This window comes from Narcine bancroftii, chromosome 2 (assembly GCF_036971445.1).
Source record: "Narcine bancroftii isolate sNarBan1 chromosome 2, sNarBan1.hap1, whole genome shotgun sequence".
Classification (NCBI taxonomy): domain Eukaryota; kingdom Metazoa; phylum Chordata; class Chondrichthyes; order Torpediniformes; family Narcinidae; genus Narcine; species Narcine bancroftii.
Window position 1 is genome coordinate 98,403,632 of NC_091470.1, and position 15,537 is coordinate 98,419,168.

Here is a 15,537-nt window from a genome sequence, read left to right on the forward strand (position 1 = left end):
ACAACAACTTGCCTTACTTTCCTAAACAATGAATACCCTGGAAATGGTCATTCTGAAATGTATCTGCAGTGACAATAGAATCTGATTGGTTTGCTTCTATATGTTCCATGGATTCACCTACCCCAAACTTAAATAACATAGAGCATCAAATTTTTTCAAAACATTTGTATCCTGAAAAAAAAATTGGGATTATGATAGACAACCTCAAACTGAACACAAAGGTAATTTCAGATTTGCTGTATCACATTGGAAGTTGGAGAAACTGTAAATTAACTTTACCATGTTTAATTGCAAAACGATGCTGAGTCATTACATTAGTTCAGACTGACCTAAAAATGTTTTGCCGTTGATTTTTTTTTCGTTTGTACTCAGTATCAGATGCCTCTTGTTTCGGTGTCCAACAATAGTCGACCATTGATGGATTTCAATTGCCCTGATACAGCTTTTCCTTGGTCACGATGTCCTGGTGAAACCTTTCACCGTGTTCGTCACTGATGACCAGCAGGGAAGAAGCCAAAGGACAAATCAGAACATGAATTTTCAATGACACGCTGCACTTCATAGTCACGCTGGAAGTCAACTTAAAATATGACAGGAAATCAAAAAAAAGTTGTATCTTTTTAAAAAAGGATGTGAAAGGAAAATGTTCAGGTGATCGGCACCCTAAAATACATCCTTAAGTCTTCGGGAAGAAAAATATTCATTGTCCACTTTTACCTGCCGTCTTTTCTCTGGAAATCTGACTCTTGAAACTCGATGGGTTCACTCTGTGCTGTGTGATTTGTTGGGCAGCATTAACAGGGAATAATACCCAATAATCTGGGAAATGTTGTGAGGCTGACACCACCAAAGTTTGGAGCTGGTCTGAGTTTTAATTCGTCTAAATCCTGCAAGAATCCAAAGACGACTGTGAAGTTTGTTACTTTTTTGAATATTTTTAAATATCCACAGACTCCTAAAATTGAAACAAACCATATAATTTTTAACATTCATGTAACATAGTCTGTATTTACCCACCCCCCCCACCTCCTTAGTACTACTGAAAGTACAGTCAAATAAATTAGATTGATATAATTAATTTAAAAGTTTTTTAAAAAAACTGAAAGAAACACATTATGGGGGAAGGACTAATCAATCTGTGTGCCAGTATATTTCAAGTAAGGTTGTGACACTTTAATGAATGTGTCGTGATTTTCTCCAGGGGCATGCAACTTTGCATTTCCAGATTCCATCATGGGTATTTAATTGGGAGTCGGACTTCCACGAAACCACCTTACACTTCCTGGCTATCACCAAGACAACCTTCATGAATGAAATTTGGTATTTGGACATTCTAAAACTTGCGTCCTCTATCTTCCAATAGGTACAATTCTGGATCCTGTGGAATATCCACCTTTGAAATTTTTTTTAGGTCCGTAAATGTTTATATGGTTATATGTCCCCAGGTCTTCCTAGAAAGAATTACCTTTGTACATAGCCAGGAAATTCCAATCAAGTGCTTTAGGTGTGGTGTGGACAAAAGTTCCAACCTCCACACCACACCGAAAGCATTTTGCAGAAATTTCCGGTTTTGATTTGTGTAATTTTTGTGGTGTGAGGTACAACTGGTGCAAGAAATTGTACTGCACAATCCTGTATCTAGTATTGATGACTCCAATCACGCTGTCCAAACACGGGTCTTGCCACCACCCTTCATTAGTTCTTGTGCCCAAGTCTGACTCCCATCTCTCCCTTGACCTGTGTAAACCCATCTTCAGGCCCTCACTTTGGAATATGTAATACATTTTAGAAATTGCACACATTCCCCTGTCAAATTAGAATCTCCACATTACTACGTCTAGGTAGGGTCAGAGATGGTCCCAATTTTTCCTTTAAGAAAGATCTTATTTGCAGATAGCAGAAGAATGTTCTATTAGACAAATCTTATTTATTCCTCAACTCCTCAAATGACATGACCTGCCCTTGCTTGTAACAATCCTCGATACACCTGATCCTTTTTTGGCACCAGGTGTCCGGGATTTTATTACCCAGAGTCAAGGGTATTAAATTGTTCTGGAAGATATCCCCACCTTCAATCCAATACATTGATTCATTCTTCACCATATCTGAAGTATGGGGTTATCTGTTTTCTTTGAAGTTAATTTATTGTTCCATTTGCATATAAACTCTCCTGTTATCTTTTCATCTACTGCATGTAGTCCAATTTGTGCCCAGAAGGGGGAATCAGCTCCCTCAAAGAGTGAGGTGATAAACTATGCCTGGGCTGCCCAGTAATATTTTTTGAAATGAGATAATTTTTAAACCCTCACAAATTATAGTCACTCATCAACTTTTTCATGGAGATTCTAGCCACTTTACCATTCCACAGGAACCTCCTGACACATTCATTGAGCATTTTTAAAAAAAAGCTTTGGCAATGAAATGGGAAATGATTGAAAAAAATACTGGAGCCTTGGCATCATCTACATTCTGACACCATTAACTCTGTTACTTCAAAATTTTCTGCACTTCACCCTCTTTTGACGCTTGACCTGTCTTCTGCTTTTTGTTTTCTAGTTAACTTTTATCTTCCCCCTTTATTTTCTGTCCTTCCTGAAATCTTCATGGTTTTCACCCCCTTGCCAATCCCGGTTTTAAACCCTCCCCAGAGGCAATATTGTGGTCTGGATGAGGATGCCAATATAACTGAGCGGAGAGCCTTTCAAAACAGCAGATGCAGGCAAAACCCTCCCCACCATCAAGAACATCTATAGGGAATGATGCTGTCGGAGAGCAAGGATCCACTCCACCCAGCACATGCTCTGTTCTCACTGATACCATCAGGAAAGAGCTATAGGTGCACAAGTTGTGGACCACCAGGTTTCTAGAATAGCTGTTACCTAAAATGATAAGACAAAACGATTTGATTTAGTGTGTAAAAGTAGATGACACATTTTTCTTGTTTGTTTTTTCTTTGTGTGAAGACATTGTTTTATACAATAAAACCATATGTTGAATATTTATTGGTTTGGGGGTGGGGGGGAATGCCACTGTGTATATTTAATGAAAAACATTTGTACATATTTTGGTTGATTATGGTTCACAGTGTAAAAAATAAAAAATTATTTAAAAAAAACCAGCTGTTATCCCTCCACCATCAGACTCAACAACAAACTCAATCAGGGACCCATTTAAGGACTCTAGCACTTGATTTTTTCTCTCTCTGTATTGCAGTCAGTTTGTGTAGAGTTTTTGTTTGCACTACCAATAAGTAGTAATTCTGCCTTGCCAGCAGGGACAAAACTCTTAGGGTTGTATGTGATGTGACAATAAATCTGATCTGATGTTGGTGCTGGGTGTGTGAAGGAATGTGCCCGAGGAATCCCACCCTCCAACCACTCGTTCATCTGCTCTCCACTTGATGATTGCTTGTTGATGCAGCCACTGCTGACCACTTCTTTGTCCTAACCCCTCTTTCCTTCCTCTGCCCAGGTGGCACAAGCTGCACTCGAAGCCAGGGAAGAAAGAGAAAGAACGGGGGGATATCGAAGTCGACATCCGCTTTGTGCGGAACAACATGACAGCGAGCATGTTCGACCTCTCCATGAAGGACAAGTCCCGGTCGACTTTCGGCAAGCTGAAGGACAAGATCAAAGGGAAGAAGAAAGGTGGCTTCTCTGATTCTGCCTCAGCAGTTGTCCCCAGCATTAGTGCCCCACTGGACAGCGATGATGAGGGTGCGGTGACAGAGAAAAAGAAGAAATTAAAGCTGAAGATGCTGTTCCCCAAATCGAACCTCCAGCGGACCTCCCTGTCTCAGTCCATGTCTGTCATACCAACTGGACCATCTTCCCCAGCCGATATTGCCAAGAAAACAAGTACCTTGGGTGATGAGGACTTTACGGAAGTACGGCTGCATAACTCTCCTGAAGGTAGACAATCACTGCTAACAATTTGATTTTTAATTTAAATGCTTAAATTTAAATTTAGACATACAGCACATTAACAGGTCCTTTCAGCCGATGGGCCATGCCACTCAATTACAACCATTGAGCAACAACCCCGGACCATTTTGTATGGTGAGAGGAAACCGGGCAGATGCGGGGAGAATATACAAACTCCGACCGCTGGCACTGTGACAGCATTGAGTTAACTATGCTGCCTCCGAACCTGCAATAATCTGATCCCTTTAGATTGAAGTGTCTCAACTGTCTTCAGTGGATTCGATGTTTGCTGGTCTTCACGCAGAGGCTTGCGAATCTTTGGGACTGAATGGCCTTTTGAGCAATGATGTGTCAGGACAATATTTCAATAGGTGCCTTGGAGTAAGAGGTGGTTCAGTTTAGGAAGAATTCCTGGCCTGCAGACGTAAACAGAAGATGTGGCTTCTGCTTGCTGTGAAATTCATTTGGGGGCAAGTGCATGGATGAGGCAGGAGCCTAAAAATGAGAGAAAAAAATTTTGAAGCTCAGCCCACCTTGCAGTGGATTGGACATTGGGGTGCAGATAACAGAGTTTGGACGTGGAACGTTGAAGCTTGCATAGTGCTGGAATGATAGATGGACCTTTCTGTAGTCGAGTGGTAGGGGACGGCCAATGTATGGTGGAGAGTTGTGTCCATTCCAGGACCCAGACTGAGCAAACCCCCCCACCCCCCAACCTCTCGGCCAGAAAGTTGATATCTTGAGAGGTAACCTCCCTGAGAGTGAGGGTTGTGGTTACAAGGCTAAAACATGTCCAGAATAGTAATATGTGAACAGAGGTGGGGAATTTGAATATGTTGGTAACCTGCTGAGCTGAATGAAGCCTTTTGAAAGGATTCATCTTGTTTTTCCCATCTGCTCTCTAGCAGCTTGGAATAAGAGGCCATGCTGTTGTGAATCAGATATTTGCATTCAAGAGGATATCACCTTGAGAGAGATAAGATGGTGGAAATACACAGCAGGTCTGTGGTGAACAAGCTGGGAAGAGGGTGCCTCATTGAAATCATGGACCTGGCTCGTGTGCAATTTTTGCATAAGATGTGGTCCAATTGAGCAAATGCAAATCTCAAATTAAAAGTAGAAAATGCTGGAAATCTTTCAGCAGGTCAGATCCAACTGTGGGAAGAATTGGTGAAAGAACTTTAACTGAAAATGTTCCCTGTTTTTTTACCCAGTGTTCCCTTATGTGCTGAGCATTTCCAGCATTGCTGCTGCTTGTATGACTTTATATCTTGTACATAATACATGTGTTACTTTCATGTGAAAAGCATCGATAGAATAGAGGTTTTCATCAGTGGAAAGACTAGAATGAGCGGATGTAGCCTCAAGATCCAGGGGAGTAGATTTAGGACTGAGATGAGGAGGAACTGCTTTTCCCAGAGGTTGGTGATTCTGTGGAATTTGCTGCCCATTGAAGTAGTGGTGGTGACCTCAGTAAATATATTTAAGACAAGGTTGGATAGATTTTTAAATAGAAGGGAAATGAGGAAAAGGCAGGAAGGTGATGAGTCTATCATCAGATCTTATTGAATGGCGGAGCAGGCTCTGATTTCTTATGTTCTTGCATGAAGCAGATTAGGTTATGTAATGTGGATCTGTTCCCCCACTGCCAATGGTGTGAGACCACTGAGCCCAGCACCAGTTCTCTCTGGTGACTGAGCTGGCAGGGAGGAATCAATGATTGCTGAATGCTTTGCCCACCAATGCAGGTTGAGGTAATTTTGGGTGAAGTTTGGACGCAGTACAGGGGCCTCTGATAAGGAGCTCTGAGAGTTGGAACAAGCAGATGATCCCTGTCGTTAACTGCTAGGCAAAAGGACACAGGAGGGCAATGGGGCAAAGGGACACTAGGAATTGACTACTTGGTGCAGCACTGTTGGTCTCCAATCCAGTTACAGTGCCAAGAATGTTAACATAAATTACATTAATGATGCTTGTTTTGGCCGCAAGTTGCAGCATAAATATTTCTGGTAGGAAATATTGCAGCTGGAGTTGGTTTGTTTTCTGTTGGAACAAGTACTGTTATGGCCAGCATTTATTTTTCATTTCTGAATGTTCCCTCAGCGAGTTGCTTGTTGGTTAAAAACCAAACGCATTTTTCTGAGTCAGGCTCCGTGGATCACACACTTATCAGGGTTATTTGCATTCCTGATTAGTTTTACGACAATTTGGTGGTTTCATTGTTTATTTTGATATTCAGAACCATTAAATGAATTTTAAATTTCCCACTAATTTGACCTTTGAACTGGAGTTTCAGGAGACTTGGGGTTTGCAGTTTCAATATTAGAACCACCCTTGAAAGTACATAGAACACTGCAGCACAGAAACAGGCCCTTCTGCCCTTGTTTGTGACAAACCATTATTCCGCCTAGTTCCACTGACTTGCACTAATTCCATAGTTCTCCATACTCTCCCAGCCCAGTCCAAATTTTTCTTAAATGTTAAAATTAATTCAACGTTCACCATTTCAGCTGGCAGCTTGTTCCACGCTCCCTCTACTCTCTGCGTGAAGAGGTTCTTCTCCACCCCACCCCCCAAATGTTCCCTTGAAATGTTTCCTTTTCACCCTTAACTCAGATCCTCTGGTTTGCATCTTTTGTGCTCCAGAGAATAAAGTCCTAACAAGTGTAATCTTTTCCTGTAACTCAGTTGTTCAATCCTGGCAACATTCTCTCATTATCTCCTCTTTCAATCTTACTGGCATTCTTCCTGTGGTTAGATGTCTAAAACTCCAAATTTGGCCTCACCAATGTCTTGTATCATTCAGGTACCTTGCGTTCGGTGTGGGTGATCATGTCTCTCCAACCATCATGGTCTCTGACTCTTCGAACTGCTGTTGTTGCCGTCCCTGTTTTTCTAACCATGATGTTAATCCATCTCTAATTTTCATTCTGTCTACTTCTGCTTTTTCTTTCCAGTCGTAACTAACTGTTCTAATGTCTCTTCGCATGATGTGTACAAAGAATTTTGATGCTGTTTTCGGATTATTTTGTTTTGTTTTCATTCTTTGTAGAACTTCTTCATTTGTTATCCTGTCTGTTTCCAATATGCACAACGTTCTTCTGAGGAACCACATCTGCTGCATTGATTCTTTTCTCCATTGCATTTATGATGGTGCATGACTCGCAGCCATACATCAATATAGGAAGAAGATGGCAACTGAGAGTTCCAAGGCAGATGTCAATTGCTATTTTCTTGTCGTTAGGATGTTTTTCATTTCTATAAATGCTGTTCTTACTTTTATGTCTATTTCGCATTTGCCATCAGATGTTTCCCGTAATCCAAGGTTCTTGAAGATGTGAACTTGTTTCAGGATTTCACTTCCCAATTCCCATTTTCCAATGTCTTGTATAACTTTACCATAACATCCCAACTCTTATACTATGGAGGCCAATGTGCCAAAAGCTCTCTTTACGACCCTATCTACTTCTGATGCCACTTAAGAATATAGATGGACTCCTTCCATTACAGCGGGTATGTGAGGAGGTTGATTAATTGAGGGGTGGCGGTCTCTCACTGTTTCTAGTCTGAAAGCACTAATCCAGCTGTGCTGATGGGAATTTTCGCAGCCTCCCCTCCAGCTTGAGAGGAAATTCTCTTCCATTTCAGAGGAAGTTAAAACTAGAGGGACATGAATTCCTGTTTGGATTTTGGAGGGAGTTTGAGGACCTGAGGGGCGGCAAGGTTGGTGTACTGAATCCAGCTCTGTCTGCAAGGAGTTCGGTCTGCCCTTGTCTGCGTGGGTTTCCTCCAGGTGTTCCAATTTCCACCCACTGTTCAAACTGTACAGCGTTTGTAGTCAATTGGAGTATTTGGACACCGCAGGCTCCTGGGCCTGTTACCATGCTGTATGTCTACATTTAAAATTCAAAATAATCTCAGGGTTCTATGTGATGTATGTACTATGACAATAAATCTGAACATTCTTGCCCTGAAATACACTGTCAGGGAGAGTGCTGGCTTTTTATAAGGTCTCGGTGAGCACTTGAATTGCCCAGGTGCACTGGTGTCACTAGGGGGTGTGGGAGTTGCGGACCGCACCAGGTTACACCATCAGAGGGGGTGACACCAAAATGACTGCATAAAAAAAAAAAATTTGTGCACTGTTTCAGCAGAAATGTATTATTTTTTTATAAAATATCACCGTCGTTAGTTAAAACAACAAAAAACATTTCCGTCAGCCCAGCTTACAAGGCTAAAACTCGATGCTCATTTACTTTTAGAACCTTCTAATGCACTCTGGTCAGAATCCCCTGCCTTGCTCAACGCCACTGCTGCACCACCCCCCCAACCCCGCTCAATGCCTTCGCCAGTCTCCCCCTTGCTCAGAGCTGCCACCGCTACCCTGGACATACAAGCAAGACACATTTGTTTCTTCTATGCCAGGCACACTTGTACACTTGGTCCATGATGTGGGGTGGGGGGGGGGGGGGAGAGGGAGGGGGAGTGACACACTAGATAACACCAACCTTGATCCCTCTTTCTGGGAGGATACTTCCCAATTGCAGGGAGATGGGATCCACAGGGATGGGTGCTCATTGGTCATGGTGGGATGAATGGCCTGCTTCCATGCCAGACATCTCTGATGAAAATCTTCATAGTCTTTCATGGACTGACTTTGAGCTCTGGTAAGGTGCGCGTTAAATCCAAACTGAGGAGTGGGAGACAAGCTGAGGAATACAGGAACCAGGAGCTGGAGTTTAATTAAAAAAAAAAATTATTTAAAGCCTGTTTTAGAGGGTGGAAGGAAACTGGACCACCCGGGGAAAACCCTTGCATACACGGGGAGGATGTGCTAACTTTGTACAGGGAGTGATGAATTCAAACTCAGGTCTCTGGTACCATGCTAACCATGCTGCCATCTGACCTCGTTGAGTCTGCCCTGCCAGTGAATAAGATCACGGCTGATCTGGCTGTGGATTAAGTTCCCCGTAACACTTAATTTCCCCCAGTTTCACTTAATATGCCTCAAATGCTTCCTTGGACAGGGAATTCCACAGATTTGCCATTCCTTGAGAAAAACAGTTCCTTCTCATCTTCTAATCTACTCCCTTGAGTATTAATGGGGCCCAGATTGAAAGGCATTACAATGCTTGCAGTGCTAATTGTCGTCACTTAAATTTTCAGAGGATATCTCAAGCAAGACCTTGTTCGTACCAAAGATTATGAGCCACAAGAGGTCTTCAAGTGCTGACACAAAGCAGCTGAATCTGGCACCAACAGTCGGGGGGAAAAAGGAAACCCTGTTATTTGGTGGTGTGAGGCCAAAGAATGACCCTGTGTCACAGTCCAGCCTCTGTATTAATGGAAGCCATGTTTACACAGAGGAACCCAACCCCATTCCAAATGTGAAACCAAAGAGCGACCCCAAGTTGCTGTCAAACAGTCAGTTTTATGTCTTTTCAGAGGACCTGGCGCCCAAGTTGCCCACGGCTTCAACTGAGACCAGCAGCACACTTTCTTCTAAATTCCAGACACAGACAGCCTCCCATGACCAAGCTCTGAAATCGCCAAAAGTGCCTGCCTCCCAGAGTCTTGGCAGCACGGGCGACCTGCCTGTGTCCCGCGGGTTGGAGAGGCCCAAGGAAAAGGCCCCCGCTTCCTCCTGGAACACTGAGCAGGAAGAGCTGGGTAAGAATGCTGAGTCATCGAAGGCCCTGACTGGAGCGACCAAGTCACTCAACCCCTTTGAGGATGGCCAGAGTGAAGAGGAGCAGAGTGCTCGGTCCATGCCAAAGGGCGAAGCAGCAACCAAAAAGGAGGAACCCAAGCGAGGAGGCATAATGGCCCTGTTCCCTAGAAAGACTGAAGCTGTCAAAGCTCCTGAGACAAAGGACCCCCAGAACCCTTTTGATGCAGTGGAGATGAAGAAGCCACCAAGTTCCTCAGTGTGGTCAAATAGGACTGCTGCTGTCAAGCCCAAGTAAGCTCTTTTGAGGGAGGGGATGCTTTACATTTTAAGACATTGATGCTAATAGTAAAACACAAAAGTGTGCCAGATACCATGATTAAAGAGAAAACCGAAAGCTGGAGAAATTCAGCAGTTCAAGTAGTGTCCTTTATATAACAATGGTAAAAATACATAACCGACATTTCAGGCTTGAGCCCTTCATCAAGGTATTAAAAAATGTCAGCAGGTGTCCGAACAAGAGTAGCAGGAGGAGGTAGGAGGCAGGTGGAGAAGGGAGGGAGGGGACTGCAGTGATCAAAGGGAAGAGGGATGACTAGGTGAAGGGAGGGGAAGGAAGTAGGTTAGTCGAAATTGGAAAAGTTGATGTTAATGCCATCTGGCTGGAGAAGGCCCAGACGGAAAATCAGGTTGTTCTTCCAATTTACAGGTGGTCTTGGTGGGACAATACATAAGACCATGGGCAGACATGGGGGTGGGGGTGGGGGGGGGGATGTGTCATGGATCTGAAATGATTGGTCACTGGGAGGTCTCTATCATTGATGCGGATGGAGTGAAGGTGCGCCCTATTTCTCCGATGTTGAGAGGCTGGGCACAGATTGGTAGGTTGTATTTTCGAGATTGTTACCAGGATTGTTGACAAAAAGAAAAGCTTTCGAATTCTATGTGGATTTTAGTAAGGCCTTTGACAAGGTCCCACATGAGAGGTTAGTTAGGAAGGTTCAGATGCTAGGTGAAGTAGTGAACTGGATTCGACCATGGCTGGACGGGAGAAGCCAGAGAGTAGTGGTGGATGATTGTTTCTCAGACTGGAGGCCTGTGACTAGTGGTGTGCCTCAGGGATCAGTTCTGGCACCATTGTTGTTTATCATTCAGATCATTGTTATAGATGACAACGTGGTAAATTGGATCAGCAAGTTTGCAGATGACACTAAGATTGGAGGTGTTGTGGACAGCGAAGAAGGTTTTCGAGGCTTGTAGAGGGATCTGGACCAGCTGGAAAAATGGGCTGAAAAATGGCGATGGAATTTAATGCAGACAAGTGTGAGGTGTTGCATTTTGGAAGGACAAACCAAGAAAGGGCATACATAAGTGGTAGGGCACTGAGGAGTGCAGGAGAACAGAGGGATCTGGGAATAGAGATACATAATTCCCTGAAAGTGGCATCACAGATGGATAGGGTTGTAAAGAGCTTTTGGCATATTGGGCTTCATCAATCAAAGTATTGAGAATGTTATGATAAAGTTGCACAAGATATTGGTGAGGTTAAATTTGGAGTATTGTGTGGTTTTGTTATCAACTAAGATAAAGAGTGCAGAGAAGATTTACTAGAACATTGCCTGGATTTCCAGGACTGAGTTACAGGGAAAGATTAAACAGGTTAGGACTTTATTCCCTGGAGCGTAGAAGAATGAGGGGAGATTTGATAGAAATATTTAAAATTGAGGGGTATAGACTGAGTGAATGTAGGAAGGCTTTTCCATTGAGGGTGGGTGAGATACAAACCAGAGGACATGGGTTAAGAGTGAAAGGGGAAAAGTTGTGGGGGAATATGAGGGGGAGCTTCACACAGGAGAGTGGTGGGGGGTATGGAATGAGCTTCTAGCCAAAGTGGTGAATGTGGGCTCAATTTTAACATGCAAGAAGAATTTGGACAGGTACATGGTTGGGAGAGGTTTGGAGGGCTACGGACTGAGTGCAGGACTGTGGGACTAAGCAAAATGGTTCAGCACAGACCAGAAGGGCCGAAGGGACCTGTTTTTGTGATGTAATGTTTTATGGTGTAGATACCTCAGATCCTTGCAGGGACTCCAAACAGTCCTTCTAAGTGAAGCAACACTTGTGTATCTGTGGGAGTAATTAGTGCATCTGCTGCTCCCTTGTGGCCTATTGGAGAGATGGCGCAGACTGGGAGATCACTTTGCTGAGCACCTTCGATCTGTCCGCATCAGTGACAGGGATCTCCCAGTAACCAACCATTTCAATTCTGTGGCCCACTCCCATGTTCACTTGTCTGCCCATGCCCTCGTGTACTGTCCCACTCATAAATTGGAGGAACAATGCTTTATTTTCCATCTGGGCACTCTCTAACTGGATGGCATTAACATTGCTTCTGCCTCTTTCCCAAGCCTTTGCCTTTTCTCCAGCTTTCCACCCCCTTCTATCTCCATTCACAGAGCCATCCCACCCCCTCCCCATTTGCTTATGTGGCCTCCCTCCCATATCCAGCTATTATCTCCTACCTGTGGGCTGTGCTCCTCCTCCTGCCCCCTCACCCATTTTGTTCAGATGCTTGTCTACATTTTGCTCATACCTTGATGAAGACCTCAAGCCTGAAACATTGGTTATAAATTTTTTGCTATATAAAGTAGACTGTTTGACCTGAGTTAACCAGCTTTGTGGTTTTACATGGGCTTGCACATGCCCATGACTTGCACCATCATCCAGGATCTTGAATGAGATCCTCCAAAGCTTTCCCACCAGCAGTTGCCAAGCTTTTGATCTGAACCCAGCTCTGCTTAGACCATGGGAATTGAGCTGCAGTGTTCTCTGGGGAGAGGAGCCCTACCTGTTGCTGATCAGTGAAGCAGTCTAAGTATGCACGCCGTGGAATAGTCAAGGTTCCTTTTATTGTCATGTGATCATGCTTAAAAATAATATAAATTTAAATTTAGACATCCAGCAGAGAAATGGGTTCTTCCAACCCATGAGCCTGTGCCGCCCAAATAGCCTACTTCACCTACAACCCCTGTACGTTTTGAAAGGTGGGAGGAAACTGGAGCACTTGGATGAAACCCACACAGACGAGTACAAGCTCTTTACAGACCGACAGATTTGAACCCGGGTTGCTGGCGCTGTAATAGTGTTGCACTGGCTATAAGGCAAACAGATGCTATGAGCGTTGCTCACGGTGCACCTAATGATAGAAAGAGAAGCGAAAAAGAGCCCCTTCAGAGACGCTGAGTGTCCGTGGATTTGCCTCCAGTGCTCCCACAGCCTCACAGATTCCAGTTCAAGCCATTTGAATGAATGTCCAGTTGCATTATGGAGGGGGAGGTGAGATGAACAGGTTTTTTTGGCCTTCACTCAAGCTCAGCTGTTCTGTAAAAACACAGAAGGCTGGAGAAGCTCAGCAGGTCAATCAAAGTGCTTTGTGTAGCAAAGGTAAAGATACAGAACTGGCGTTTCAGGCCTGAGCCCTTCGTGAAGGTCTGAGAGAATGCTAGCTAACATCTGAACAAGAAGGTAGGAAGCAAAGGCAGGAGATGAAGGTGGAGAAAGGAGGGAGGGGACAGGAGCGATTGGGGGAGGAAGGATGGCTGGGTGGGTAAGGAGGAAGGGAGGGGAGAACAGGGAAGGGGAAAGAAGGAAAGCAGGGGTAGCAGAAAGCAGAAAAGTCAATGTTCATGTTATCTGGCTGGAGACAGCTCAGATGGAAAATAAGGCATTCCTCCAATTTGTGGGTGATCAGGGTGGGATAGTACACAAGGCCATGGACAGACATGTGAGTCTGAGTTATAGAAGCTTGTGCTGGCTTTATTGCTTTTTTTTTAAGCTCCCTTCCTGTTGCCCTCATGAGGGAACTAGTCCCAGAAGGGCATGCAAGAGACTGGAAGTCACCCGTTGTATTGGGAGGTTTGCAACAGCAGCGAGTACCCTGTAAATGGAACACTGGAGGGGGGAGATAAGTGTTTGAGGGGTTCTAAATTGGTAATTTGGTAAGCCAGCTGGGCCTGTGAAATGGAGATCACCCTGGGGCAGTTGTCACTAGGTGGGTTTATGGGAAGTTGTGAGCTTTGCAGTAATTTGATGGAACAAGTTGAATGTGGAGTTGATCTTTCCAACAGAAACATGCTAGTTACACTGTTCCCTCTAGGTGTGTGTGTGCCAGGGTTAGTGCCAGAACAAGTTTTAGCGGGAAGCATTAGGGTAATTGTGGGGGAACCCAATCTGATGTTTGAAAACTCGCTTGGGGGGGCAGGGGATGGTGGTGGCCTACCTGCCTACCATGAACCTCTTCTATGCCGTGCCGCTGCTATCCCCCTCCAACGTAACAAAAGTGCTGCTTATGCTCCACGTTAGTGGCGCTGCGCGTTATAGGTAGGGGAGCGATGGCTGCGAGCGGGTGGGGGTCACAATACCTCATTGGCAGGGGCAATCCTGTGAATGCCCCCTTTGGCACTGACCCTGGTGTGCACACGCACATTTTGCAACCAGCATCTAAAGGAAATTAATGTGTGCACAAAAGGTTAGTTACTGAAAATAATGTATTTAATAATTGTACTTATTGAAAATAATCTCTTAGCTAACTGTTTCTGTTAACTAGTTGGTTAAACAAGTAGTTAAACAGACTTGTATACTATTTAAAATATATCAATGTTGGGCTGGGCGAAAATGATCTTTAAACAATTTCAAGTGTACATTTACACAAATGTCACAGGAAATAATGTGAACAACATCAGATTTTTGCGGGCACTGACTGCTAAAAATTAGAGGGAACATTGGTTAGTAGAACTGAATCTTTGGATGGGAATCTTTAATGGACCAGAGGTGGGGTGAGATGGAAGTTACCATGCCTCCACCCCAACAGTGAAAGGTGCTGGATTGTTACCCTAAACCACCGCCCGCTCTGCTGTAATTACACATCTCCTGCTGCCATTCTCCAATCCTTTGGCCATCATCCAACTTTTGACATCTATGTCTCTCGTTCTCCTGGTTCCTTGTACTCTTCTTTCCACACCCCCTCCACACACATCTACCACTTGATCTTGCAGGAAGTCCCTTTCCCTGTTAATTTCTCCTCCCTCTCTTCCCCTAACCATTCCTCCTCCCCTTGATCACTGCTGTCCCCTCCCTCCCTTCTCCACCTATCACCTGGCTTTGCAACCAACTCCCCCTCCATCTCTTTTCGGATGCCTGCCGACATTTTCCCATACCCTGATGAAGGGCTCACGCCCAAAACATAGGTGATGTACCTTTACTATAAAGGACACTGTACGACCTGGTGAGTTTCTCCAGTCTTGTGGTTTTACTTCAGTCATGGTGCTTGCAGATTTTTGTGTTTTACTCAACCCCCTTTATCTCTTGGCCTGCACAAGGCTCCAGTCCCACTTTTCTGGGTTGATCTCGGAGGAAACCCCATTTACCTCTTGACTCATGTGAGGCTCCAGTCTAGTGTTTCGGGGCTTCCCACTCATTTCCCCTTGCACCACCTAGAACTGCAATTTATCCAATGTACCTCTCTTGGGTGATCTGGCCCATATTACTTGCAGCTTGGGATAGTTATTGCACTCTGCTGGCAGAGGTTTCGGTAAAATTGTTTCTAGCGAATTAAACAGTGGCTATCGTATGCAAAACTTTGAATCCTTGTGCTCGTGAGAGTAGTGTCTCTAATGTGACTGTATTAAAACCTGCTTAATTTTCAGTGAGCATCATTGAAATACTGGCTGTTTCACAAAGATTTTTGACATTTGGAAGTTTTCAGAATATTAAATATATGGATTTGATTTTAATTTTTCAAATAATGCTGCAGTAAAACCCCTCTCTGGAATTCAAGCGAACGGTAAAACTAATCACGGAAAATAAATAGATTTTTTTAAAAATGAAGTGTAAAATTGGTACGCCTCGCCATTAGTTCACCAATCAGGCAATGTGCAATCTCAAGTA

At 44.0% G+C, this 15,537-nt stretch overlaps 1 protein-coding gene across 5 annotated transcripts in view; it reads left to right on the plus strand.

Annotated features, from left to right (window-relative positions):
- The window catches only part of LOC138753971 (rab11 family-interacting protein 1-like), a 57,948-nt gene that overhangs the window by 29,560 nt on the left and 12,851 nt on the right, over positions 1 to 15,537 (plus strand). For all 5 annotated transcript variants that reach the window (XM_069917628.1, XM_069917624.1, XM_069917625.1 and 2 more), the window contains exons 3-4: positions 3,472 to 3,911; positions 9,090 to 9,885. In XM_069917628.1, coding sequence (XP_069773729.1) covers positions 3,472 to 3,911; positions 9,090 to 9,885 — 1,236 coding nt within the window. The remainder of the gene's footprint in view (positions 1 to 3,471; positions 3,912 to 9,089; positions 9,886 to 15,537) is intronic.